Genomic DNA, 25,847 nt, shown 5'->3' on the forward strand with positions numbered 1-25,847 from the left:
AAACACTATGGAACAATATATAAGTCTAAGTGTTATTGCTATTGCTAAAACATTTTATTTCAGGAGTAAGGAGCTAATGTACTACAATACTAAAATAATACATTAAAAGTGTCTTAGCAGTCTCACTGTAATGAAGGATATTGACTAGATTAGGGATGGCGAATCTTTTTTGGCTTGTGTGCCATAAGCAGGGGGAGCGCAGGGGGGTCGTGAGCGGGCATGCCGCACCCATAATGCAATGTACGACCCCTCCAGGCGTGCATGCGCACATGACAGGTGCGTTCCCCCATTTTTTACATGCTTTTTTCCTCCTCCCCAGGCTCGAGGTTTTATAGGAGCCTGGGGAGTTAAAAACAGCCTCCCCCGTCCCCCTGGAGGCCCTCCGGAGGCTTCAGGAGCTTCCCTGAAGACTCCAGAGAACTAAAAACGGTCCTACGAGCAAACCAGAAGTCACTTGGCTTTAAAAAATGGCTTTTAAAAAGGCTGAACTCAGCTTGACAGTGCGCGTATGCGCGCTGGCCAGCTGACAGGACAACGCCTCAGTTGCCCTGACAAATGGCTCCATGTGCCACCTGTGGCACACGTGCCATAAGTTCGCCATCCCGGGACTAGATGGATATTAACTGTACTAGCTCTTCCTTATGGAGTGAGGAGGCAATTTAGGATGGACATAATGCTTCAAAACCTATGGAAGTTTGTAATGGGTTACTGCCCTCTGCTGGCCATTAAAGGAATTGTGTAGTATGGAAGTTTATTGAGTAAGTGCCAGCTTGAACTGTCTGTTTCTTCTTTTTCCTTCCACCTTTCCCAGCATTACAGATTCCTCCAGAGAGCTAGATGTTTTCCAGAGTGAGCCTGGTTATTTAGGCTTTGAGTGGGAATTCTGGATTTGTTTGATAATCCATTTATTTCCTTAAATATTAATGATATACTCAGAGGTCTTCTCCAAAGTTTAAGAATCAACATCATGGGGAATACCATTGCCCACACAATTCTGAACTTGGTAGATATAAACACTTCCCAGCATCTGAATATGGGAAGTTTGGGTTGTGAAAAAGTTCCATTCTTAACTCTATCTTTAATTCAAATTTGCATAGGTAGTCCTCAACTTAAGACCACAATTAAGCCCAAAATGTAAGTTGCTAAGTGAGATAGTTAAGTTAATTTTGTGTCCCATTTTATGATCTTTCTTGCCACAATTGTTAAGTGAAGCCCTGCAGTAGTTAAATTAGTAATGGCTTCCCGTTGACTTTGCTTGTCAGAAGATCGCATGATCCTGGGACACTACAACCTTCATAAATATGAACCTGTTGCCAAGCATTCAAATCTTGATCATGTGATCATAGGGTTGCAGCAATGGTCATAAGTGTGAAAAACAGTCATAAGTCACTTTTTTCAGTGATGTTGTAACTTTGAACAGGCACTAAAAGAACTGTTGTAAGTTGAGGACCACCCGTATGCAAGTCAGAATTTATATATAAGAATGGGCTATTAAAAATGGCAGACAGTATTGCCTTTCCTTAAGTTGACAAATCGCTGAAGCCATGCAGTGTTTTCATAAATTACTGAAAACCACTGACAATAGGCTGTTTATTAAAAGAACATATGACTTCAGTGATTCATAAAACATTGCATGGCTTCAACAGTTCATTCGCTTAAGGACAATGTCAGCCCCCTCTTTCAGTAACAGGCAGCATGTTCATATCTAAAGGTTTTCCTTAAGTCAGACATTCTTATCTGGAGGACTACCTGTATTTTTTTCAAGACTTCATGGCTACTTTCCCAGACTCTCCCAGAATCACTTGAGATGGGCAGCCATATAAATGAATAAATAAAGGTGGTAGTCTGTGGTTCCCTCTTGAAAGTTACAATTGCTGCAAAGTTCCTGTAATCATTCACCCTTACGATCAATTCAGCTTACCTTTCCTACCGGTTCGCAAATGTGAGCGCTGGCAAGTGTCACATCTGCACCAGGGGTGGTTGCTGCTGGTTTTACTACCGGTTCACAACCCACGTGTGCACTGTTCAATGTAAATTGTTCTTCACGCATGCGCTGAACAATTTACAGTGAACTGCGCATGTGCAGTCACTAAAATCCAAAATGGCACTGGCCGAGCGAGGGAACCGGTTTGGGGACATGGCAGGCCTGAGTCACTGCCGGTTCTGCGACCCAGGCCTGAATTCCATTACCGGTTTGGCTGAACCGGGCTGAACCAGCAGCAACCCACCTCTGATCTGCACATGCGCAGTGCTTGCGCATTATGTCGGGGAGGGTAGGCAGAGGCTCCTGCTGCAGCCACTACTGATTCGCCCAAACTGGAGAGAAGTGGCTGAAAATCACCTCTGGATCAATTGCAGAGATGCTGCGGCGCCCTTCCCCCCACCCCCTGCCTATCTATCTTACATTACACACACACACACACACACACACACACACACACACACACACAAAGATTCCCTTCAAGCCTTTTCCCCCACCCTATCGTGCTGACCTCGGAAATGGCCAGCAAAAAAGCAGCTTTGCTTTCTTAACGCGAACTCTGCAGCATTCTGCAATGCTGCAGGACACTATGGAATGCTGTTGTTGGAAGAAAAATCCAGTCAGGGAGAAAGATGCAGGAGCCAATGAGTTTGGAGGCAACCTGCAGGAAAGGAGGTCTCCATTTATTTAGGAATCAGAAGCAAAGTGACTCAGCGTCGGTTCTGGAACAGCTGACACAGAACCGATGCTGAATCACTTTGCTTTTGATTCCTAAATAAATGGAGACCTTTTCTACAGCCTGTCTCCAAATTGATTAATTCCTGTGTGTTTCTCCCGGCTTGGAACTGGATTTTTCTTCCAACACTGTAAAACTCACATTAAGAAAGCAAAACAAGACACTTTGTCACTGGGTCGTGCAATGTGATTCCAGAACGGCCATCATTTTGGCAGTCCTGAACAATCCCTTGAGTGTTTCACATAATGGCCATCAAGGCTTCTGACCATAAAGGGTAAGCTCCATTTTAGTTGTAAGGTAAGAACTATTTCTGCTCCAACATCTGTCACTTCCTGCTCCCATTAGTTTGTATGAGAAGTTAGGCGTTTGGGCACTAATGTGTTGCATAATGTGCATCACATAAACATGAGATAAAACAAATTCATGCCTCTACTTAAAAGCATTGGCAGAATGTTTTTAAGGATACTAAATGAGCCCAGATCATTTATCTTCTACACTTCATGTCTTGCCTTGCAGAAATATAATCTACAATAAATTGCAAGCTAAAATTAAATTAGGACATCATCCAGTAATATTGGCAGTTTCGGTTCATTGGCAGCAAGAACCAGAGTCTTCCATGAACTCAAAAAAGGTTTACATGTGGGGCACTGCTATTCCTTCTGTGCATTCCCTAAAGATTATACATATGTTTACATCCCCATACTATTTTTCCCATTTGGGGCTAACCGTTTTACTATTTCCTGGCTAAGAACAGGAAAAGGACTCAAAGATCCAACTGACCTAGTCATAGATTTGTCTCAAGCCTACATTATTTGAAACATCCAATCAGTCACAATGGAAGGAGGAGTAGGATGTCTAAGAAATGAAGCTTCATCATCTGTACAAGCCAATTCAAGTCCAGGCCCCAGAATTTCGATGGAAGAAATTCAAAATATTTTGTCTTCCAGATTTTGGCTAATACAGATGATGGCATTAAGTGAAGGATTGTAGCCCAAAGGTTTGAACCTTATGCATACATATACAGAAGCAAACATGATTGAATTTTAAGGGCCTAACATCTTCATACCTAGAATAAGCATATTTTGATAACCCATAGGTCAATTTGACAGCTCAGATATATGTTTTGCAAGTGAAAGATCCAAGTTAATTCTTTTATCAATAAGCTTTTTAGTAGAGATCTAAATGAGAATTTGTAACAAAAGAACATTCAACGTCAGTATGAAGAAAACATTTTGTGTCTTCGATTATGGCAGTGAAAGGAAATGGGGCAGAAGTATTAAAATGATGACATATTTTTTCTATGCCTTGTTGAGTAAGACGTGGTCGATAATGAAGGATCTTCCAAAGCAAGGGAACAATTCTAACCCTTTCTTCATTTAGATACCAATCCCTTATAGTCTCACAAACACTAAACACAATAATTTAAGAGCAGGTGTTTATTGACATCTCCTTCCAAGGCCAAGGAGGACAGGCAGGAGGCCCCATTCCTCATTTAGTGGGTCTTATCATAAGTCCCACTTCCCTTATAAGCCCCAACATAGCCGCTGTTGTCAGACAATTCTGCACGCCCAGCTATCCCTTTGCCTTTGCCACTTTCATCAAAGCGTTCCTTGTGAGAACCCGTGTATTTGCTGGTGTCCGTCAGTCTGTCTACTGCACCAGCTGCAACAGTTTTCTGCAAGACAATTTCGCAAAGTATCAGCTACCTACTGTTGATGGGGTTTGAGGAAGGGATGATGATGCTGATAAGCTGATTCTAACACATGGGAAATTCACAGGCCAGTACAAATGAACTACACAGATAAGCAACAAATGGGATGTATGGGCTTTATTCACGCCAAGAAGACTTACATATTGGGTGAATCATTCTAGATTAGGGGCTTTTTAGGGGTTCTGCACAGTATGTTAACTGTTCCTAACACTGTGCTTTTCTGGAGGTGGGGAAGAGAGGAGGGAGAGGATAGAATGCGGTTTCTTGTCACTTCAGTAATAGCTGAAGGTGCAGAGTAAAATCAGTGACATGCACTGGATGAGAGGTAATGTGGTTTCTTCTGAGTATCATGTGGAATTTTTCCAAAAAAGATTTCACTGGTTTTGTTTCAATGCTGTTTGGCGAGCCACAAATAATTGGTTATAGCAATGTTACTAGTGATGATCACAAGCCTGCAATCTATAAGGGGTCTTCCCTGCAGCTATGATATGATCAGTAGCTTAGTCATTAAAAAAAAAGAATTAGAAGAAGAAATAACAGAATAACAGAGTTGGAAGAGACCTTGGACCTCTTCTAGATCAACCCTCTACTCAAGCAGGAGACCCTATACCATTCCAGACATGTGGCTGTCCAGTCTCTTCTTAAAAGCCTTCAATAAATAATGGCTCACCACAACCTCTGAAAGCAAGATGGTCAGGAAAGTGATTACTGGGGAAAAAGAAGAGCAAGAAATACGGGGAGATATCAGCAGGGCATGATGGGCAGCCATATAAATTAAATTAAATAATAAACAAAAACAAATTGGATGGAGAGATTACAGTTAAAGAACGTAGTGTATCTGAATAGATTTTGCTCAGGTATCCCTGGCAGCATCATTGATTGGCTGCATCCCTCACGTGTGGAGAGCTCTTCACTCACCGTAGCTCCTACATTGCCTGGTTCTTTGCCCTCCATCAACTGGTGAGTGGCCTGCAAAGCCTCCTCTGCGGACTTTCCTTTGAAGCGTTTAACACTCAGCTCTTTTATTGCTTCTTGGAATTCTGAATATGTGATGTTGCGAGCAGTCTTGGCCCTGGGAATACACCAAGAACACATCGACTCTGACCCTCAGTACAAGACAAACCGTGAACAACAAATCCAAGAATTTACAAAGAAGATAGTATTATAAGCAATTATTTCAAGACAATTATCCCATTAATCAAACATAATGGTGGAGAATAATTGTCCAATTAATAAAACATAGTGTGTGGGGGGGGAGGCAGAATTATTTACAAACAGAAGTTGGCAGGTCAGGAAAGTAATTTCTAGTTCTGATGTTATTCTGCTGTAACATTCTTTACAGTAGGTTTCTATTTGCATGTTCTTTTTAAGCAGTCAGTTACAGTGATACTTTCCTGTAATGGTGAAAATGACCTTGGAAGACAGGAGGAAGATCTGCAACCTAAATAAAGGAGACTAAACAGAGAAAGGATGATGAAATACTTAGTCTTGGAAAATTGGTGTCAGATTTGTGATGTAATCCAGACAAGATGTACAGGGATGAACTGATCCTAATTTATTGTAAGGTTACATTAACATAATCTTGAAAAAATGAAATCATTTGAAAAAAGTAAGGTTCTATATTTAGGCAAGAAAAACAAAATCCACACGTATGTGGTACCTGGCTCAATAGTAGTAACTGTGAAAGGGATCTTGGAATCCTAGTGGACAACCATTTAAATATGAGCCAGCAGTGTGCAGCAGCTGCCAAAAAAGCCAACACAGTTCTAGGCTGCATCAACAGAGGGATAGAATCAAGATCACATGAAGTGTTAATGCCACTTTATAATGCCTTGGTAAGGCCACACTTGGATTACTGCATCCAATTTTGGTCGGCACGATGTAAAAAAAGATGTTGAGACTCTAGAACAGTGGTTCTCAACCTTCCCAATGCCGCGACCCTTTAATACATGTTTAATACACCTTTCTCATGTTGTGGTGACCCCCAACCATAAAATTGGTGTCTTGGTTCCTAAGACATCGAAAATATGTGATTTCCGGTGGTCTTAGGCGACCCCTGTGAAAGAGTCGTTCGACCCCCAAAGGGGTCCCGACCCACAGGTTGAGAACCACTGCTCTAGAAAGTGCAGAGAAGAACAAAAAAAATAATTAGGGGAGTGGAGGATAAAACATATAAAGAACATTGCTGAAATTAGGTATATCTAGTTTGATGAAAAGAAGGACTAGGGGTGACATGATAGCAGTGTTCCAATATCTCAGGGGCTGCCACAAAGAAGAGGGAATCAAGTTAAAGCATCTGAGGGCAGGACAAGAAGCAATGGATGGAAACTGATCAAGGAGAGAAGCAATCTAGAACTAAGGAGAAATTTTCTGATAGTTAGAACAATTAATCAACCTGCCTCCAGAAGTTGTAAATGCTCCAACATTGGAAGTTTTTAAGAAGATATTGGATAACCATTTGTCTGAAGTGGCGTAGGGTTTCCTGCCTAAGCAGGGAGCTGGACTAGAAGACCTCCAAGATCCCTTTCAACTCTATTATTCTATTCTCCCCTCTTTTTTTAGTCTCCAGAAAACAAGGGACATTCCCATTCAAAACACTTCTCATGCTTTTCCCACCACCTGCAAACCACTCACCTGCCTTATTACCCTGTTGCCTAGATTGTGGCCCTTCCTCTTGTCTCCCAAGGTCATTCTCACATACCATTACACTTCTACACAATTCTATCGAATCGGGATACCACATTATCTTGCATTATTTTGCTTCCTGAGTAGATCTGCCTTCAGCTTTTTATGATTACAAATATGGCTTCTCCCAATTCATACTGGCAAGATCCTAGTCACCTTTATGTCACACACACACCCTGGTCATTTTCAAAGCCACACAGATTGTACCAGTGACGTGCAGTGAGGTTTATGGCTGGTGAGGCACTGAGGTCATCAAATGATCATCATGAAGGCAGGACTGTGACAACTTTGATCTTTGCAAGCGTGCAAGCAAAATACCCCAGGATCACGGTGGCAGGGACAGCAACTCCTTCTGCTGCGCTGTGGAGAAGAGCCACGCTGTGCAGGAGGCTCCTCAGTGCTAGCCTCAGATCAGCGCGAGCTGCGGTCCCCTTCATGTTGGCTCAGGAAGGAGAGGAATGGGACCCCAGCTCGCGCTGATCTGAGGCTAGCACTGAGGAGCCTCCTACACACACGGTCCCATTTACCTCCTTCCTGAGCCAACATGAAGGGGACTGCGGCTCGCGCTGATCTGAGGCTAGCACTGAGGAGCCTCCTGCACAGCGTGGCTCTTCTCTGCAGCGCAGCGGAAGGAGTTTCTATCCCCGTTACCGTGATCCTGGGGTATTTTGCTTGCACGCTTGCAAAGATCAAAGTTGTCACAATCCTCCCTTTTTTAGAGGATGTTTTAAGCCTCACCTCAGCACTCGCCTTTTCCCTTTTACATTTTTTTTCTTTTCATGAGAGCGGTGAGGCTCTGCCTCCCCTGACTGCACGTCACTGGATTGTACATTTATGAAGGTTTATATGGGGAAAAGAGGTATAAACTACTTTAATATTAGATCAAATAAATGAGTTTACGTGGCCTCAACTATAGGCTGGGGGTGAGGAACAGGCCTTGCATTGTGAACATGTCCTTAAGAAATGGCTACCAAGGCATCTCTGACCGTGAAGGGACATGAAAATGTGTCTTGACTGAAACAAAATTATCTGGCTCACAATTTAAAAACGAGCAATGTGGCAGTAATCACTATTTACACATTAGCCTTGTTGTGGTTGGATGCCTGTCCACAAATATATACACACATCAACCCTTCAGCTCACTTGACTTTATTGAAGACAATATCCACATCAGTGCTGGTCACTGCTTTGCCATCCATTACACCACATTCCTTCAACATCTTGGAGAAGTTCTTGCCTGTCATGTCATTGCCTGTGGCAGCTGTGTCTCCATACACCGCAAATTTGCGGAAGGCTTTTTCCAGCTCTGACATCCTCTACACTTGGGAAAAGGAAACAAAAGGAGGAAGCAAGAGAACTTGCAGGACTTGCTCATATGTTCATCCCATCATGGCCAAAGCAAGGCCAGAAGGTGAGTTAGTTGCTAAATGGCACTATCAGGATTTCATAAGATAGATCTCCTGGATAGGAGAAAAGTAATTGAGATAGATAACTCGGTGCCTTTCAGCTGGTCTGAAAAATTCTGAGAGCTCCAGCCACGAAATTCTACAGTATTTTATCCCACATGCATTATGCTCATATACAGCTGTAAATACATATAAATTACTGGTTCTGAAATGATAGAAAGTGTGTAGGAGATGACCAGACTGAACCTCATGGAAGGGTCAAACCCATTGTCAGTCTTGAGTTTCTGCATGCCCACAAGAGATCTAAGTCCATTCCACCTTGAATTCTGTTGACTCTTATCTACTGCCAATTTGGTTTTATCGTTAGTAGTTCAGATTCTTGTAGAGAGTTTAAATTTGCATAAACCTATATATTTATTTGAACTGCCTGGACTCCTGATTTTCACACTTGACAAAATATCACAAAATACAGTCAAGTAAGTGCTCCAAACTAGAGACACCTATGGTGCCAGTTCCATTAGGATCTTGAATCATTAATCATGAATGATTAGCACATTAATCATTCAGGTGTTCTATTAGCCCGAAAATAAAACTATCAATTCAATGTAGAATATTTTAGGCTTATGACATACAACGCACATGAACTATCATTTGGAATTCAGTAGTTAGAGTTAGTGTTACACAAAAATCTTCAACAATGAATAATCTAGAGGGAATTGAAAACATTCCATTGATTAAGAGAAAGCTTTCAAAGAAATGTGAGGAAAGCAAGTGTATTTTGAGAAGCGATTCTCTTTAATGGAGCAAATACAGAATTCATTTATAATGGGCAAAGCAGAAAAATAAAATTCAAAACAAGTAACCTTAAGGCTTCTTGTCATGATTAAAAAATATTGCATTCACAAATATTTGCATTTGGGAGCATTATGTATAGTTTTGGTTCAAAACAGAGAAAAATTATTGATAAGCATGAAAAAAAGTAACTTATTATTTAGGACAAAGAGAATTACAAATTATGACTAAAAGATAGGGAGGGGAGGAGAAGAATGAGCGGGAGGGAGGTGGGATCTCCTATGGTCCATCAATCAATTTGCTATTGGTCCATTAATATTTGTTTATTGGTTTCATGTTCAAAAGCAGAAAATAGTATGAATTCATTCTTTTTCACAATTCCTTTTATTATAGTAATGCAGGCAGCTTACAAGAATGTCCAACAGACCAAAGGTCTCCTACTTCCTCCTATAAACATTTTGATGAATAAATACCATCACAATCAGTTAAATTAGAATACAATGCATCAGGCTGAAGGAACACTTTTCATCAAAATGGATCACAAGCTATTTCATCCTAGGTTAAAATATGATGTATCAGTATTTGTCCATGATCAATTTCTAGTGTTGCTTCTGTTTCTAATCTTTAAGTGTCTCTTTCTGCAAGAAAATATGTAAAGGACAATTTTATGGGCAGATAGAGAGTAAACCCAAGAGATATCAGATAGAAGAAAGGCTGTACTTAAAAAGATATTTTAGTGTGACAGTACAATTATTGAAATAATTTTCAGTGAGGAAACATACATTTTAAAAAGCCATATTGTAGAAAATGTATGCATATATACTATATTAAAAAGGCAGAATATTATATTTTCCGTAAAGGAGGAACATGTTTCTAAAGACATAAATTCAGAGCCTCAGTTTCCTCCCCTCTCAACCAGCAGATATTTGGTGCCAAACTATCTACAAGACAAAAGACTGGGCCAGCTAATCTACAAAATAAAAGACTTTCACCCTCAGGACATGATAGGATTAGCCCTCACTCAAGATCCCAACCAGGACAAAGCCATTAAGCCATAATAGGAATTGCCCAACACAATCTTTCAGAACACAATCCTCTTCACTACATCATCACCCAGCAAGATTCAACCAAGCCTGGGGCTCAAGACAACTTACAAAGTTACCCCTGTATGGCCCCATGGGAGTCTGACAGCCAATCAGGATACCTGTCCTTACACAGGAACGGGAAGGCAGGGCCCAAGAGAGGGCATATATCTATCTCTTTCTTCCATGTGCTCAATTGCACAAGACTTCAAACCATGTGGTCCTATCCACCATTAAACCATCTTTCCAAACAGCCTCCATGTTTCCAGTGTTTTTCTCCCCACTTGGAACTGAACCCAGATGGACATTTCTTCTAACAATTGTCTATAGATATTCTCAGTCATCCAGGTCATGGTTGTCCCAAAGGTGCTTTTACAGGAGGCAATTGGACTTTGTTTTTTCTTTGAAGATGTTTCGCTTCTTGTCTAAGAAGCTTCTTCAGCTCTGACAGGATAGTGGGGAATGGGAAGATTTATATTCCTAGAAGACAGCTGGTCATTTGCATACTTTTAGAGGGTCGTTTAAGCACTTGGAGGTTTACCTGTGTCCTCAGGGTCACTTGAGTAGTGCCCATGGTTCTATTTTATACGTATATAAAATAGAACTCAGAATTTTATTTTCTGTTTTGCCCATTTATAAATGAATTCTGGTCTGGTCATGAGTGAAAAGTACTGCCAGATTCTTAAAGTCATGTCTGTCTTGCAATTATTTTCAATAATTTGGATCTCATGACTTTGTCCAGAGCAGTATTTCTCAACTTGGCAAGGACTTCAACTTCCAGTATTCCCCAGGCCAGGTTGAGGAACGCTGGATCAGAGTATTGGGGCTCAGGCAAAGTTGAGCCATTTGGGATGCAGTTGGAAAGGATACGTTTTTAAAAAGTAGGGGGACCAAATTCCATGTTTGGTAACAGAAGGACTAAAAATAAATCAGCAATATAATAAAGCCCTTTTATCATTTATGATGCGGCTATACTTGTCTCATCGTGTGCAATTCTGGTTGCCACATCTAAAAAAAAAAGATATTGTAGTGATAAAAAAGTGAAGAAATGCAGCTAAATTATTTAGAGTCTACCACAACTTCCATAGGAAGAAAGACAACAGTGCCTGAAGCTTTTTAGCTTGGCATGAAAGGAGACACCTTATAGAGCTATACGGTATAGAAAAATTATGCACAATATGGAAAATGCAGATAGAATTTTTCCTCCTTCCTCACAATGATAATATGGGGTCATCTTTTAAACCTAAATGCAAGATTTAGAACTGATAAAAAAGGTGTATCTTTAAGTGTCATACATAGCTAATTTGTGGAATCTATGGCTATAAAATTTGGAGATTGTGTCTATTCACAGCATCCAGAGGGGAAGGTCAAAAAAAGCAAGAGGAAACAGCACAATTCAACCCATGATCTGCATACATATCTATATCTATATCATCTATATCTATATCTATATCTATAGATATAGATATAGATATAGATATATAGATAAACTTTTAAAAACACCGTAAGATAGAGCAAACCTTCTGAGCTTACTTTGGGAATTGGATTCTGGATCTCATCAGTCCTACATTTAATTGTCCAATGTAACCAAGAAAAATAATCCCTCCTCAAAAAAACAGAGCAACACAATCTATAACTAAAATTATTTTTCTCTTACATATAAATACCCATCCCTTTCCCACTTCCTTAATCCTCTCAAAAACCTTTGCATAACTGATAATTGCAAGCTGTATTACATACTTTTAGGTAGAATAGAGGCCCAGAAAGCCGTTACAGGAGCTCTGTGAGAAGAACCTGGGTCCAGTCCACGTATTTTCTGCCTTTGTAACTCTATTAATAAGAATTTTGAAATAGCTAAAAATGGCACAAAAATGTGATGCTCTAGCTTTGAAAGTTTTGCTTCAAAACTGAGTAAAGAATCAAAAAGGTATAAAGATTGTTCTTTTATTATGTGTACATCTTGACTTTCTTTAAGGATTCATGACTGGTATCCATGGGTGTTACTCTTTTTCTATTCATAACAATCCTATACGGTAGATTTGACAGGAGAATGTCTAAATGTAACCAAGATAAAATGCCTTCAAGACCCTTAAACATGCTAAATTAAATCTATCCCTTCCTGCCAGCAAGGCTGTGAAATGAAGTATAGAGGACTTTCTTCCAATGATAATTGGTTCGAAGATGGACTTACCTAAATGGCCTTGGGGCCCCCTGCCTTACTCTTTCTTGAATATGTTCCTCCTAGGAAGGACAAGGCCTGCTTTGAGTTTGAACCACCAGGGAATTAGGAGTTTACTTTACAGTGGGAATTGTGACTTTATCAAGTTATCTATGACATCATGGCTGGTCTCACTTTGGTAATCTGATTTCCTTTCAACTACAGATGGCTTGTGGTAAGAAGGTTGGTTAGCTTCAAATTTTCTTGGCATTTCAGATCCCAGCTACATATCATTTTCTAGGAAGAAGCTGGAGAAAAGTCATTATGAGGAAATAAGGTACCTCATCCATAGTTGTTGCATGACCATGAGATAGCATTTTGACAGATTATACAGAGATCTGTATGTTCGTTTTAAAACTCTTTGAATATTAGTAGTGATGCAAAATAAATCCTGATTCCTTTTAGTGTAGTGCTTTCGAAGGGAGGAAGGGGGAAAGGAAGGAAGGGAGGAAGGAAAGAAGAAAGGAAGGAAGGAAGGAAGGGTTTTTTAAATTTTTATTTTAAACACAGAAATACAAAGACATAGACTACATTTATACAACGCAGAAGGGTTTTAATTATATGTGTATAATTATTTACAAAGGTTTTTGTCAGCTTTGGAAGCCATATTAACACCGGAAGCTTCCATGCTGCCACATTCTTGTGCTTGGGAAATTAGGAGAGGGGACTTAGTAGAGGGAATGTAATTAGACATAATAACATTCTTCTTTTCGGTCAAGGTCATGATATTCCTGCACCTGGAAGAGGAGTGGATGAAGTGATGTCTCAAGTTGGGACGGATTGTGATTGGATTGGACCATGTGATGGACTGATGATAGGTGCAGGGGCTGGATTTGGGCTTTTCGTCTACTGAGGGAAAGCCCGGAACTCTCTGATTCGGCTTGTCCCAGATGTGCCAGTATAAGTACTCTAATAAAAGGGAACTTTGAGAAAATGCCTGTCTCGGAGTTTTTAATTGGAGTTGGGTTCTTCTGGAACACTGACAGGTTTATTTTATTTTATTAATTCCTATAATAAGAGGCTTGGGACAGTTAACCTGAAAAATATAGGAAAAATAAATAGGGGATGCAAACATAATTTATTTCATTTCCCTTGTCTTCTTTTCTTGCTTGCCAGTAAGGAGCCCAGTTTATGTCAATGGTTGTTTCACTCATCTGCCAGAGTTAAGACAGTGGACACCAGACAAAACTATTCCCGGGATAGGTGGTGGCAGTTTTAACCTGGTTCCTTCAAAATTAATTTCATGTCCTGTAGTTTAAGGTGCTGGAAAAGGGAGGAAGTTTTTTTTCTTACTGAGTTTGTATATTCTGCGAAGCATGCATTTATTCTCCTGTTCATTTATTCTCCTGTTCGCAGAACACAAGAATGCAGTAAGAAAAAAAGAAAAAACTTCCTCCCATTTCTAGCACCTTAAAGTTACAGGACATGAAATTAATTTTGAAGGAACCAGGTTAATCTTCAAAACTGAACACTTCACAAGAGAATAATTATGGAAGCTAGCAAAATAGAGAAACACCACCACAATATGAATAAACATGACAATATCTCCCACCTACCAGTCATCTGGAAACCAGCCCTAGTCAACAAACGAGTCCCACCCACCACCCAGACCGTTACAACACAAAACAACGGACACACAGCCAGCACCAATCAGCACCGATCTACCAATCATGATTCAGCCACACATCCAATCAATCCACTTTCTGAAATGGGGCCAGCACTTCCCCCCCCCCCAAGGTTTGTAGAGGGACAGCAGCTCCGATCACGCTTTAAGCCCAAAACATCAACCTGAAGATGGCGAGTGATACCTCGCCGAAACGTTGCCAAGACAATCTCAATCTTACATGGGAGAAGACCCGAATACAACAAGACCAGCATACCTACACCCGTGAAAATCTACGAAAACAAATCCATTGTTCTTTTGTGTTGTTATGATCTGAGTGGTGGGTGGGGTTCGTTTGTTGACTAGGGCTGGTTTCCAGATGTCTGGTAGGCAGGAGGTATCATCATGTTTATTCATGTTGTGGGGTGTTTCTCTATTTTGATGGCTTCCATAATTATTCTCTTGTTGAAGTGTTCAGTTTTGGAGATTAATTTGGTTCCTTCAAAATCAATTTCATGTCCTGTTGTTTTAAGGTCTTGGAAAAGGGAGGAAGTTTTTTTTTTTTTTTTTGACTGCGTTCTTGTGTTCTGTGATGCGTGCATTTATTCTCCTATTAGTTCGTTCAACGTATGTGGCAGGGCAGATTTTGCATGGTATTTCGTAGACTCCTTGGTTTTCTAGCTGGATCTTGTCTTTGGGGTTTCTTAAGATGTTGGCTATTTTTTGGCCAGTGCTGAAGGCTGTCTTGATATTGTGGTTGTGGAGAATTTTGCTGATTTTATCTGTGGTGCCTTTGATGTAAGAGAGGAGGGTGATGCTGTTGTCCTGCTCTGTGTCTCGGTTCTTGGGGGAGTGTCCCTTTAGATTAGGTTGGTAATTGTTTTTCTTTGGAATCTGTTGGAAATTAATACATTTGTGAGAGTGTGTAATTCAGTTTTCAGGTGGTCTTTGTCAGCTAGGCGTTTGGTTCTGGAGATGAGGGTCTTGGCTACAGAGTTGATTCTGTGCAGGGTGGTGATGGGATTATGTGTTTAAGTAGCGGTTGATGTGTGTGTTTTTTCCAGTAGATAGTGTGTCCTAGGGAGCCATTGAGATTTTTGTAGATTAGGATGTCCAGGAAGGGAAGTTGGTTGTTTGCTTCTATTTCCATAGTGAATTCAACCTGACCACGCCTTACTCACACAAGCACAAAGCCGAAAGCACCAGCCTGAAGATGGCGAGTGGGACCTCTTCGGACTTCAAGCCTCTCATAGGATCTGGTGAGCAAGAAGGTTTCCTCCCCGTAGAGCAGTGCTTCTCAAATAGTGGGGCGGGCCCCCCAGGGGGGGGCGCAAGGCTCCGTAAAGGGGAGCTCAGCTCAAATTATTTTATATATTTTTGTTTTGCAGGTTAAAGTTTTTTTTAATATTGTGTTCCTTTAAATCCTGTGCTCCTTTAAATCTTTTCTGCTACAGTTAATAAAGCTATTGTAGGAAGTTATCACCTAGCCCTCTCCCAGAAAAATGAAATATCCTAGGAAATATTGATAAGGCAGAATATTATATTTTCCTGGATGTGAAAAAGGGAGAAACACATTTTAAACACTAAATTCCTACAGCTTCCTGCCCATCCCCACTTTTGTCAATGGGCCATTAAGAAGGCCAAGCTAGTCCACTTTACATAATAAAGAGTTTTCCTCTTCAGCTGTGATGGGATTAAGGCAGGATAATAAGCCTTTACTCAACTGACCACATGGCATCTGAACTCAAATCAAACCTGAATTCAAAACAGCCTAGAGGGTTGCCCCTGCATGGGCCCATGTGAGTCTGGCAACCAATCAGAATACATTTCTTACACAGGAACAGGAAACAGATAGGTGGGGCAGAACAGATTATAAAAATCCCTGCAAGCCCTTCTTCAGCCCTTCCCTTCCCTTCTCTTCCCTTCTCTTCTCTTCTCTTCTCTTCTCCACCAACATTGAAGCATGTGATCACCTTTGCTGTTCAGGGCTCAGGCCATGTGGTCCTGTCCACCATTAAAACCATCTTTCCAAGCAGCCTCCATGACTCCAGTGTCTTTTTCCCCACTTGGAGCCGAACCCAGAAGGACATTTCTCCCAACAATTGGCACCCCCCAGATGGGACTCCAAGCTAGCCTAACAAATGGATATGGCCCAGGTAAGCCTCCCATGCCGGCACAGACCCCATTGAGTCTGTGGGTGGACTTTATCTTGGCCTTAGCCATTTGGATCTAGGCTTTAAAGGGGTTTTGAGTTTGAGCTCAAAGGCTGCCTGGAAAGAAGGTGAGTACCTCTAAATTTTAATTCTCTAAAATTTAATTTTAAAGCATGGGAAATGTGTGTATGCCTGCCTGTGTGTGACTAGTGTGTGTGAAAATGGATGGAAAAGTGAATGGATTTTTTTATTTTTTGTTGTTGCTGCTGTTTTTGTCCTGTGAGAGAAAAAAGCTAAAGCCCATAAGAAAGTTAGTGAGAAAAAGGGAGGTACGCATACCCGCTCCGACAGCACCCCTCCTGGGTCACTGTGCGGCTGGTCCTCCAGGTCTCTTTCCCCAAGACTTGAAACTGTAAGAAAAGTCCCTGCGTGAAAGGGCGCAAATCGAGAGAAGGTTCCCGCGGTGAGGAATGCGTCAAAAGTCCCTCCGAAGGGCACCCCCAGAAAAGTCCCTCCGAAGGGCACCAATAAGACCCTCCGAAGGGCAAACAGAGAAAGTCCCTTCAAAAGGGCGCGAAAGGTCCTCTAAGGACGCGAAAGTAAAGTGGGGAAATACGAAGTGGCAAACCCGGCTAGGACGAAGTGAACCCACATCTAAACGGGATCATGGGAAGCGGTAGCTCGAGGGTAGCCATGGAAACCCCCCTAGGGGAGTTGTTGGGGGCCTGGGACGAAAAGCAAATGCCCGTCCTGGCCGGAATGAAGAAAAAAAAGAGCAGATTGTAGAAAATGGGCTTTGCTGAAAGATGATACAGGAAAAACTAATTTGGCTGAAAAGGTACTTAAAAGGAAATGGTGGGATTTCTTTTTTTTTTCTCTTGTCTGTCTCTTTCTCTGTCTTCTATGTAACCACGTGGTTTTTGTTTCTTAAGATTTGTGCCTTCCCCAATTTAACTGAAATTCATGGTGGGAATGATTTTGTTTTTCCCTCTTTGTCTGTGTGTGTGTATGTCTAAGTCTTTGTGCACCCTCAAGGTAATTGTAACTAAGATGTCTCCAATCCAAAAGACAAGAATTTTAAAGTGTTCAAAGAAAGAAAGGAGTAAACTGGCAGAAATTGCCTTCGCTCAGTTTGTTGGGCCTAGAAAACTAACTGAAACTGGGAAGGGTCTTCACTTTGTGTCTGTTTTGGCCAGCAGAAACAGAGTAAAGATATATATTTTTTTCCTTCCTTCCTTCCTTGCCTATACCTTAAAGTAACAACCCAGGAAATGTTTGCAAGAAAAGTTTCATCCTTGCATTTATTGTGTGACTAAATGATTTTACCTGTTCATTTCTTTCCTGGAGCATGTGAATCCATACCCCATTTCTCATCTGTGATATCCCCATAATATCTGTTTATCTGCTGAGTAACTGATGCTTTTATTTTTCAAACTCTGCCTGCAAGCTATCTACCCCCCCCCCGCCCCTCCCTTACCTCTAATCCTCCAACAATGCCTTTTCTGTGGGGGAGGGAACCTTGTTCTCATGTCTTTCAGCCCTAGAAGATTGTACTCTTCAGAAACAAAGGACTGCTAGCTCAAACCATAACTCTCCAATTTGCTGCTGGTGATTGCCTCCTGATAAAACCTGACATGAGGAAAAAAAACTTAGCCAAGCCTGGGACAGACTGCCAAGACTGACTGACCAGCCTTACCACCAAACCAAGCATGCCACCCTAGCAGACATGAAAGAACCCTGAAGGAGATGAAGAAGTAAAGACCAAAAGACTCTTTTCAATTCCCAGAAGACAGCTGAAAAGATTATGGGGAGGGTGGAATTTGATAAGTTTTCTTTCTCTGTTTCATTCACAGAAATTTATTATGCTTTCTTCCTTGCCTCATTTATATTGTAATCAGTTTAATGTATTCATGTAAGAATTGTATTTGAGAATGGCTAGCACAGCAAGTTCTGAACACCTTAGATTTCTGGCTGGTGGGAGGGAAATTTTGTCCAAAATGTCTGTATTTTCTGTATTGTAGAAGCAGCTACACACACACACACACACACACACACACACACACACACACAAAGAGAGAGGGAGAGAGAGAGGCTCCATTCAGAATTAGATTGAAACTATCTCCTTGACTTAACTCCACAAAGCTTTTCCTAGGTTGATTTTGCCCTTGCACAAAAGCAGATATCTCCCTTTTAATCCCATGGGGGAGGGTCAGTTCCCCTCAGGCAATTCCCCCACTTGAAGAGCTAGCAGAAAGGATCTTCAAAACTCAAACCCTGACAGTGACTCCCCCCCCCCCAAAAAAAATGATGTGGCCCAGTAAAGCAGGACATGTTGCACTGGTGGTCTCTGATAGGAGTCCCTGGGCTCATTGTGTGTAACTTTAAAAAAAATACTAAATAGCTTGTATTGCACACTAGCTAAACTCAATTTAGCCTCACTAAAATAGGAGCCAGGGCAAGTTAAAGAAATCCCTTGGAAATGGGCAGCCTGTACTTCTTTAAAAGGCAGAACCATGGCTGTGAAGTTTTTTTTTTTTTGGGACTTCTGCTTGCTTGTAACCTGGAAGCTCACAGAAAGTGATATCAAACATCTGAAAATAATTGGCATGGTAAATTGGATATTGTAAATTTCTTTCCAGAAATTGTGCCCTGGTTGCTAAGACCTTCATGGTTGAAAGCTCTCTGGGAGCCACTGAAGGGATCCTTCTGCTGTCTCTTTCAATGCTTTTCCATCAGAAAAATTAAGTTTCCCTGATCTGACCAATTTTATCTTTTGTCAAAAACATGTGCGTTCCACTCACATTTTTTTGAAAAAAAAAGGAGGGATTGTAGGAAGTTATCACCTAGCCCTCTCCCAGAAAAATGAAATATCCTAGGAAATATTGATAAGGCAGAATATTATATTTTCCTGGATGTGAAAAAGGGAGAAACACATTTTAAACACTAAATTCCTACAGCTTCCTGCCCATCCCCACTTTTGTCAATGGGCCATTAAGAAGGCCAAGCTAGTCCACTTTACATAATAAAGAGTTTTCCTCTTCAGCTGTGATGGGATTAAGGCAGGATAATAAGCCTTTACTCAACTGACCACATGGCATCTGAACTCAAATCAAACCTGAATTCAAAACAGCCTAGAGGGTTGCCCCTGCATGGGCCCATGTGAGTCTGGCAACCAATCAGAATACATTTCTTACACAGGAACAGGAAACAGATAGGTGGGGCAGAACAGATTATAAAAATCCCTGCAAGCCCTTCTTCAGCCCTTCCCTTCCCTTCTCTTCCCTTCTCTTCTCTTCTCTTCTCTTCTCCACCAACATTGAAGCATGTGATCACCTTTGCTGTTCAGGGCTCAGGCCATGTGGTCCTGTCCACCATTAAAACCATCTTTCCAAGCAGCCTCCATGACTCCAGTGTCTTTTTCCCCACTTGGAGCCGAACCCAGAAGGACATTTCTCCCAACACTATTATTTGTTGTAAATTGATCCACATTTCTTTCTTTTTTTATTCTCTTATACGTTAATAAGGATACAGTGTTATGCAGAGGTGTACTTATAACAATTTTATAGACAAATGATACTATTTACAGTCGCGCGGGGGGCGCGAAATGTTTTCTTCTTCCTAGAGGGAGCATGACAGAAAATAATTGAGAAGCACTGCCGTAGAGGTAAGATATTTGTTTTCGTAGATTTTCACGGGTGTAGGTATGCTGGTTTTGTTGTATTCGGGTCTTGTTCCGTGTAATGTTGAGATTGCCTTTGCAACGTCTAGATCTACATCTACATCAAAATCTACGAAAACAAATATCTTACCTCTACGTGGAGGAAACCTTCTTGCTCACCAGATCCTATGAGAGGCTTTAAGTCCGAAGAGCCACCATCTTATGTGACCTAACATTCCTACGCAACTGCCGAGACAAAAGCCTGATCCCCACATGCTTCCAACTAAAATTCCATTCACAAAGCTCAGCCACCGAAAGGATCCTGAAAAGAACTGAATTAGCCCTAATCAGAAACGAACTCCACAGGAAAAGATTCCTACTAGACCAAACCAACCGGGACCTACTCACTCTTCACCTCAAACTCAGCAAAAAAAATCCACTCAGCACTCTGGGACAAATTCAAACAACTAGCCCTCTGGAGAGCAGAAACAGAAACCTCCTATAAGACAGAAAAACACTCCAACAAACTCTACAGACTAGAAAAACGACAGAAGCCTAACCCCCCTCCTCAGCAACTCATGAAACAAACAGTACACAACATATCAGACAGAACCCTCACCACAGCTGAAACCAATGTCCTTTCCAGAGGATTCAACTTTGCAGTTGCCCCTAAACGCATCCCCACTGAAGACATCATATGCGGAGTTGAAGCTACACTCATCAAAATCAACCCAGATGAAGCCAATAAAATCAGACTTGCAGTCAGCAACGTCCTTTGCTCCAGCAATCCACCCAGAAGCAACTTACAGCAACAAGAAGAAAAAGCACTCTCCAACCTGAGGAAAGACAACAACATAATCATTCTCCCAGCAGACAAAGGAAATGCCTCAGTGGTGATGAACACATCAGACTACCAAGCCAAACTATCCAACCTACTCCAAGACCCTGCTTACAAACCTATAAACACAGACCCCACCACCTACCTGGAAAAAACCACCAAATCCAAAATAAAAGCCTCTGCCATCAATGAAGAGATCCAGCAAAGAATCATCCCCAGAGAGAAATCTTCCAGATGCCCCAAACTCTATGGCCTCCCCAAGATACACAAAGAAGGAATACCCCTCAGACCCATAGTCAGCTCCATAGGCTCACCTCTACAGAATCTTGCCAAATTCCTCGCCAAACAACTCCACCCCTATGCAGAATCCATCACCTCACACGTACAAAACTCACTCCACTTCATAGAAACAATAAAGAAACAAAACTTACAACCCAGCGACCTACTTGTGAGTTTCGATGTCATATCCCTCTTCACCCAAGTGCCTATAAAAGAAGCTTTGACAGCCATCCAGAAAAAACACAACCCCCCTAAACACATCCTGGACCTGACCAACCACTGCCTAACCAACACATACTTCATCCATAATGGACAAAGATACAAACAGATAGAAGGAGCACCCATGGGATCACCCCTCTCACCTGTCATTGCAAACTTATACATGGAACATTTTGAAACCAATGCCTTAGACAAATCTGAACACTCTGGCTTAGATATGTTGATGACACTTTCGTGGTTTGGCCACACGGAAAAGAAAAACTGGACAACTTCCTCACACATCTCAACAGCCTACACCCCAAAATACAATTCACCATGGAAATAGAAGCAAACAACCAACTTCCCTTTCTGGATGTCCTAATCTACAAAAAACCCAATGGCTCCCTAGGACACACCATCTACCAGAAAGAAAAAAAAAACCACCAACCGCTACTTAAATGCACAATCCCATCACCACCCTGCACAGATCAACTCTGTAGCCAAGACCCTCATCTCCAGAACCAAACGCCTAGCCGACAAAGACCACCTGAAAACTGAATTACACAAACTCACAAATGTATTAATCTCCAATGGACTCCAAAGAAAAACAATTACAAACCTAATCCAAAAGGAGACTCCCCCAAAAAACCAAGACACAGAACAGGACAATGGCATCGCCCTCCTCCCTTACATCAAAGGCACCACAGATAAAATCAGCAAAATTCTCCACAAGCACAATATCAGGACAGCCTTCACCACTGATCAAAAAATAGCCAACATCTTAAGAAACCCCAAAGACAAGATCCAGCTAGAAAACCAAGGAGTCTACGAAATACCATGCAAAATCTGCCCTGCCACATACGTTGAACGAACTAATAGGAGAATAAATGCACGCATCACAGAACACAAGAACGCAGTAAGAAAAAAAGAAAAAACTTCCTCCCTTTTCCAGCACCTTAAAGCTACAGGACATGAAATCAACTTTGAAGGAGCCAGGTTAATCTCCAAAACAGAACACCTCCACAAGAGAATAATTATGGAAGCTATCGAAATAGAGAAACACCCCCACAACATGAATAAACGTGATGATACCACCCGCCTACCAAACATCTGGAAACCAGCCCTAGCCAACAAACGAACACCACCCACCACCCAAGCCGTTACAATACAACAATGCACACACAGCCTGCACCAATCAGCACCAATCTACCAATCATGATACAACCACACAACCAATCATTCCACTTACTGAAACAAAGCCAGCACCCCATCCCCTCCCACCAAGACTTACAGAAAGACGGCAGCTCCGTTCCCATTTTAAGCCCAAGCTTGAAGATGGCAGGTGAGATCCTGCCGAAACGTTGCAAAGACAATTTCAACCTTACACGGGAAAAGACCCGAATACAACAAAACCAGCATACCTACACCCGTGAAAATCTACGAATATATATATATATATATATATATATATATATATATATATATATATATATATATATATATATATATATATATATATATATATATATATATATATATATATATACACATACATACATACATACATACATACATACATACATACATACATATATATATATATATATATATATATATTTTCAAGGACAGATATAAATGTACTGTTTTTTCCCAGGGCAATGCTTGAAACCTGCTTGTAAAAAAATTGATTAATTAATCGATTAAGATATGATTGATATTCAGTATCTTCTATAAGCCCTCTGAAATCCCATTGCCTACTATATTGATGTGCAAGGTTCTGAAGACAAGAACCAAGTAGAGAGTTTCCTCTTCTCTATGGTGGCCAAAGTATGCCAGGTTGTCACTGATATCCTGACATTTCCCTCTTAAAATACATTTAATTTTCACAACTTCAGGAAGGGAAGGGAACCCAAAATTTGGGTACCGAAATCTGCCGTAAGAATGCTAATCATGCAATAACAGCATGCTGCTCTATTTGGGTATGGATCATTCCATGATTAATTGCACTGATCTCCCAGCATGAATTTCTCTACTTGTTTGTTCTGACTTAAAGCAGCTCTTCAGGGTAGTTAGCTTGGTTGGGCCAAGGTGGCCCAGTTCAGTGACCTGGATGGGTGATCCTAAATAACACCTACACTGAACACAGAACACCAGAGGAAAAGTGTTTCATAGGCTTCCCCGTTCAAGGGCAAAGGGAGGTTCTCCAAAGATGCTTACAAGTTCTACCTAACATCTGGGGATTTGTACAGTTTCTGGCATTGTTGGGTGTTATAATGTAGAGTAGCTGTCATTTTATGCTAGATACCCATATGTTCAGCTATCTTCTCCAGTCTCACTGCCACCTGTCCACATTTTTCTCATGGGAACGTATTTGCCTGGGTTCCTCAGTTTACCACAGAATTACAACAAACGCACTTGAAAATTTTACATCTGGGTCAGACCTAAAACTCAATTCAAAATCAAATCCAGATTCATTCCAGGCCAATCTGCTTTAATTTTGGATTGCAGCTCTCCCAATTTTCTACTAATAGGTACCGTAAATTCAGCAGCACACCAATTTGTGTACTTTATACAAAGAAAATGTTTATTTGTATTTTGTTTTCACAATTTATTTTGCCTACAATGAAGGACACGATTCCCTCACTGGAAATCTTTACTTACATGGTTTCTGACATTTTACTACATTCCTGTTTTCAAATATACGTATCTGTGCAAACAAAGAGACTAAAAACTTTCTTTCTTTAAAAAGAAAACATAGATTCACAACGTACTGAATTCTGTTCCTTGCATCCCATTCCTTACTTATTTCCGATATACTCATGGAAAAAGATCAAACTACATCTTTTTATTCAAATAATTCAAATGTATAGAGTTTTGAAATGAGGCTGTCTTTCCTGGTGCAAAGAAACCTTCACTTGCTCATTCTTCCAGGTTGGATGGCTTTTTCCCCTCCATTAGCTTCAATATGGCCTGCAGAGCTTCCTCGTGAGATTGTTCCTCAAAGCACTTTCTGCTCAGCAATTTAATGGCTTGCAAAAACTCAATATAGTTAATGTGGTTGGCCCCCTTAAACCTACAGGAGACAGAGGGGGAAATCAATTACCCATATGCTAGTGGATTTTCATTTCCCCCTAAGCTGTGATGCAAGGGGAAGCAACCTATTCTTGCATGCAACTCTCATACCCATCCTTAAAGCTGCCAAAGCTTTGAAAAATGGCTGAAGTCAGCCTAAAATGCAAGGCATTCTGGGACTGGGGCATTTCAAGACTGAAAATGGGGGTGATTAGCACTCTACAAGTCTTGTTCTTTTTGCTACCTAAAACCCTAAAAACAGAATAAAAAGAGAATGAAAAATTTATCTTTGTTCCTTCTTGGAAACTTAAGAACTGAATTATACTTTATGCCCCTTCAAACATTGTGCACCAATGCTGTAAATCACAGATGGCTGAAATCACGTAAGCCTCTAAGATTAAGGCTTTAATCTCATGGATAAATACAGTTTCTAGAGGTCTGTGAACTTGGATGGGAAAAGTGTTTTAACTTTATTTTCACTAGCCGTAACTGAAATTTAGTTTTTCAAGTAAGCAACACAGCAAATTATGGTCTCTAGACTCCAAAAATGTCTAGCTTCAATAAATCTCACAGTTTAAATTCTAAAAAGTGGTATTGTCTTGTATTGAAGAAACATGTTACTACTATATTACTGATATGTTAATTAAAATACTTTGATTAACTATTTTGAACACAATTTGTTTCCTTATAATTTCTATCCATGCATTTTATTTTACACATTTGAATACATCTTTCTGAGGACTCTGTATTTTCCATAAGACTTCCAGAGAGGTTCATGACACAAAAACATTTTGGCAAATGCAGGCAGGACATCATCTTAGCATGGTTTGTGGGCAGAGGTGGGTTGCTGCCGGTTCAGTAGCGGCTGCAGGAGATTCCGCCCACCCACCCGGATGCTTCTGTGTATGCGCTAAAGTGCCATGCACACACGCGAGCGCGCATGAGAGCACGCCCAAAACAGTAGTAAAAAAATTAGCAGCCCACCTCTGTTTGTGAGTACAGAAAACAGTATTTGGGAGCTAAACAGAGCCTGCTGTGAACAATTAGTAAGTAATCTTAGTGTTTTCAATAGTCCCTGCAAGCTTGTTTGCCAGGTTCCCGACACTATCATTCCAAGCTTACTTGACTTCATTGAAGACAATGAGCACATCAGTGTCGGTCACGACTTTTCCATCCATCACACCACATTCCTTCAACATCTTGTAGAAGTTCTTCCCAGACATAGTGTTCCGGTGTGTAGCTGTGTTTCCATATGCAGAAAATCTAAGAAAAGTTTTTTCCAGTTCTGACATTCCTTCTGCAGGCGTGAAGGGGACATAATGTCTTTAGAAGAGGACCTAAAACTATGTCATAAGGAGAAGAGGGCAACACCTTTGAAAAGATAACCCAGGATTCCTTGCTGGAAGGCAGTAATGGAAGTTGAAGACAATCTCTC

The 25,847-nt window shown here is 41.0% G+C and overlaps 1 protein-coding gene across 1 annotated transcript; it reads right to left on the reverse strand.

The window, feature by feature from the left end:
• Window positions 1–4,209: 4,209 nt before the first annotated feature.
• On the reverse strand, window positions 4,210–25,704 carry LOC309381468 (tubulin polymerization-promoting protein family member 2-like; the record flags this gene model as incomplete). The annotated part of the gene is made up of 4 exons (XM_081932497.1): window positions 4,210–4,392; window positions 5,347–5,500; window positions 8,257–8,427; window positions 25,535–25,704. 4 exons carry the CDS (start codon window positions 25,702–25,704, stop codon window positions 4,210–4,212), a joined length of 678 nt encoding a protein of 225 aa, XP_081788623.1.
• Between the last annotated feature and the right edge of the window lie 143 nt (window positions 25,705–25,847).

This window comes from Natrix helvetica (genome assembly GCF_964273705.1).
Source record: "Natrix helvetica genome assembly, chromosome: Z".
Taxonomy (NCBI): domain Eukaryota; kingdom Metazoa; phylum Chordata; class Lepidosauria; order Squamata; family Natricidae; genus Natrix; species Natrix helvetica.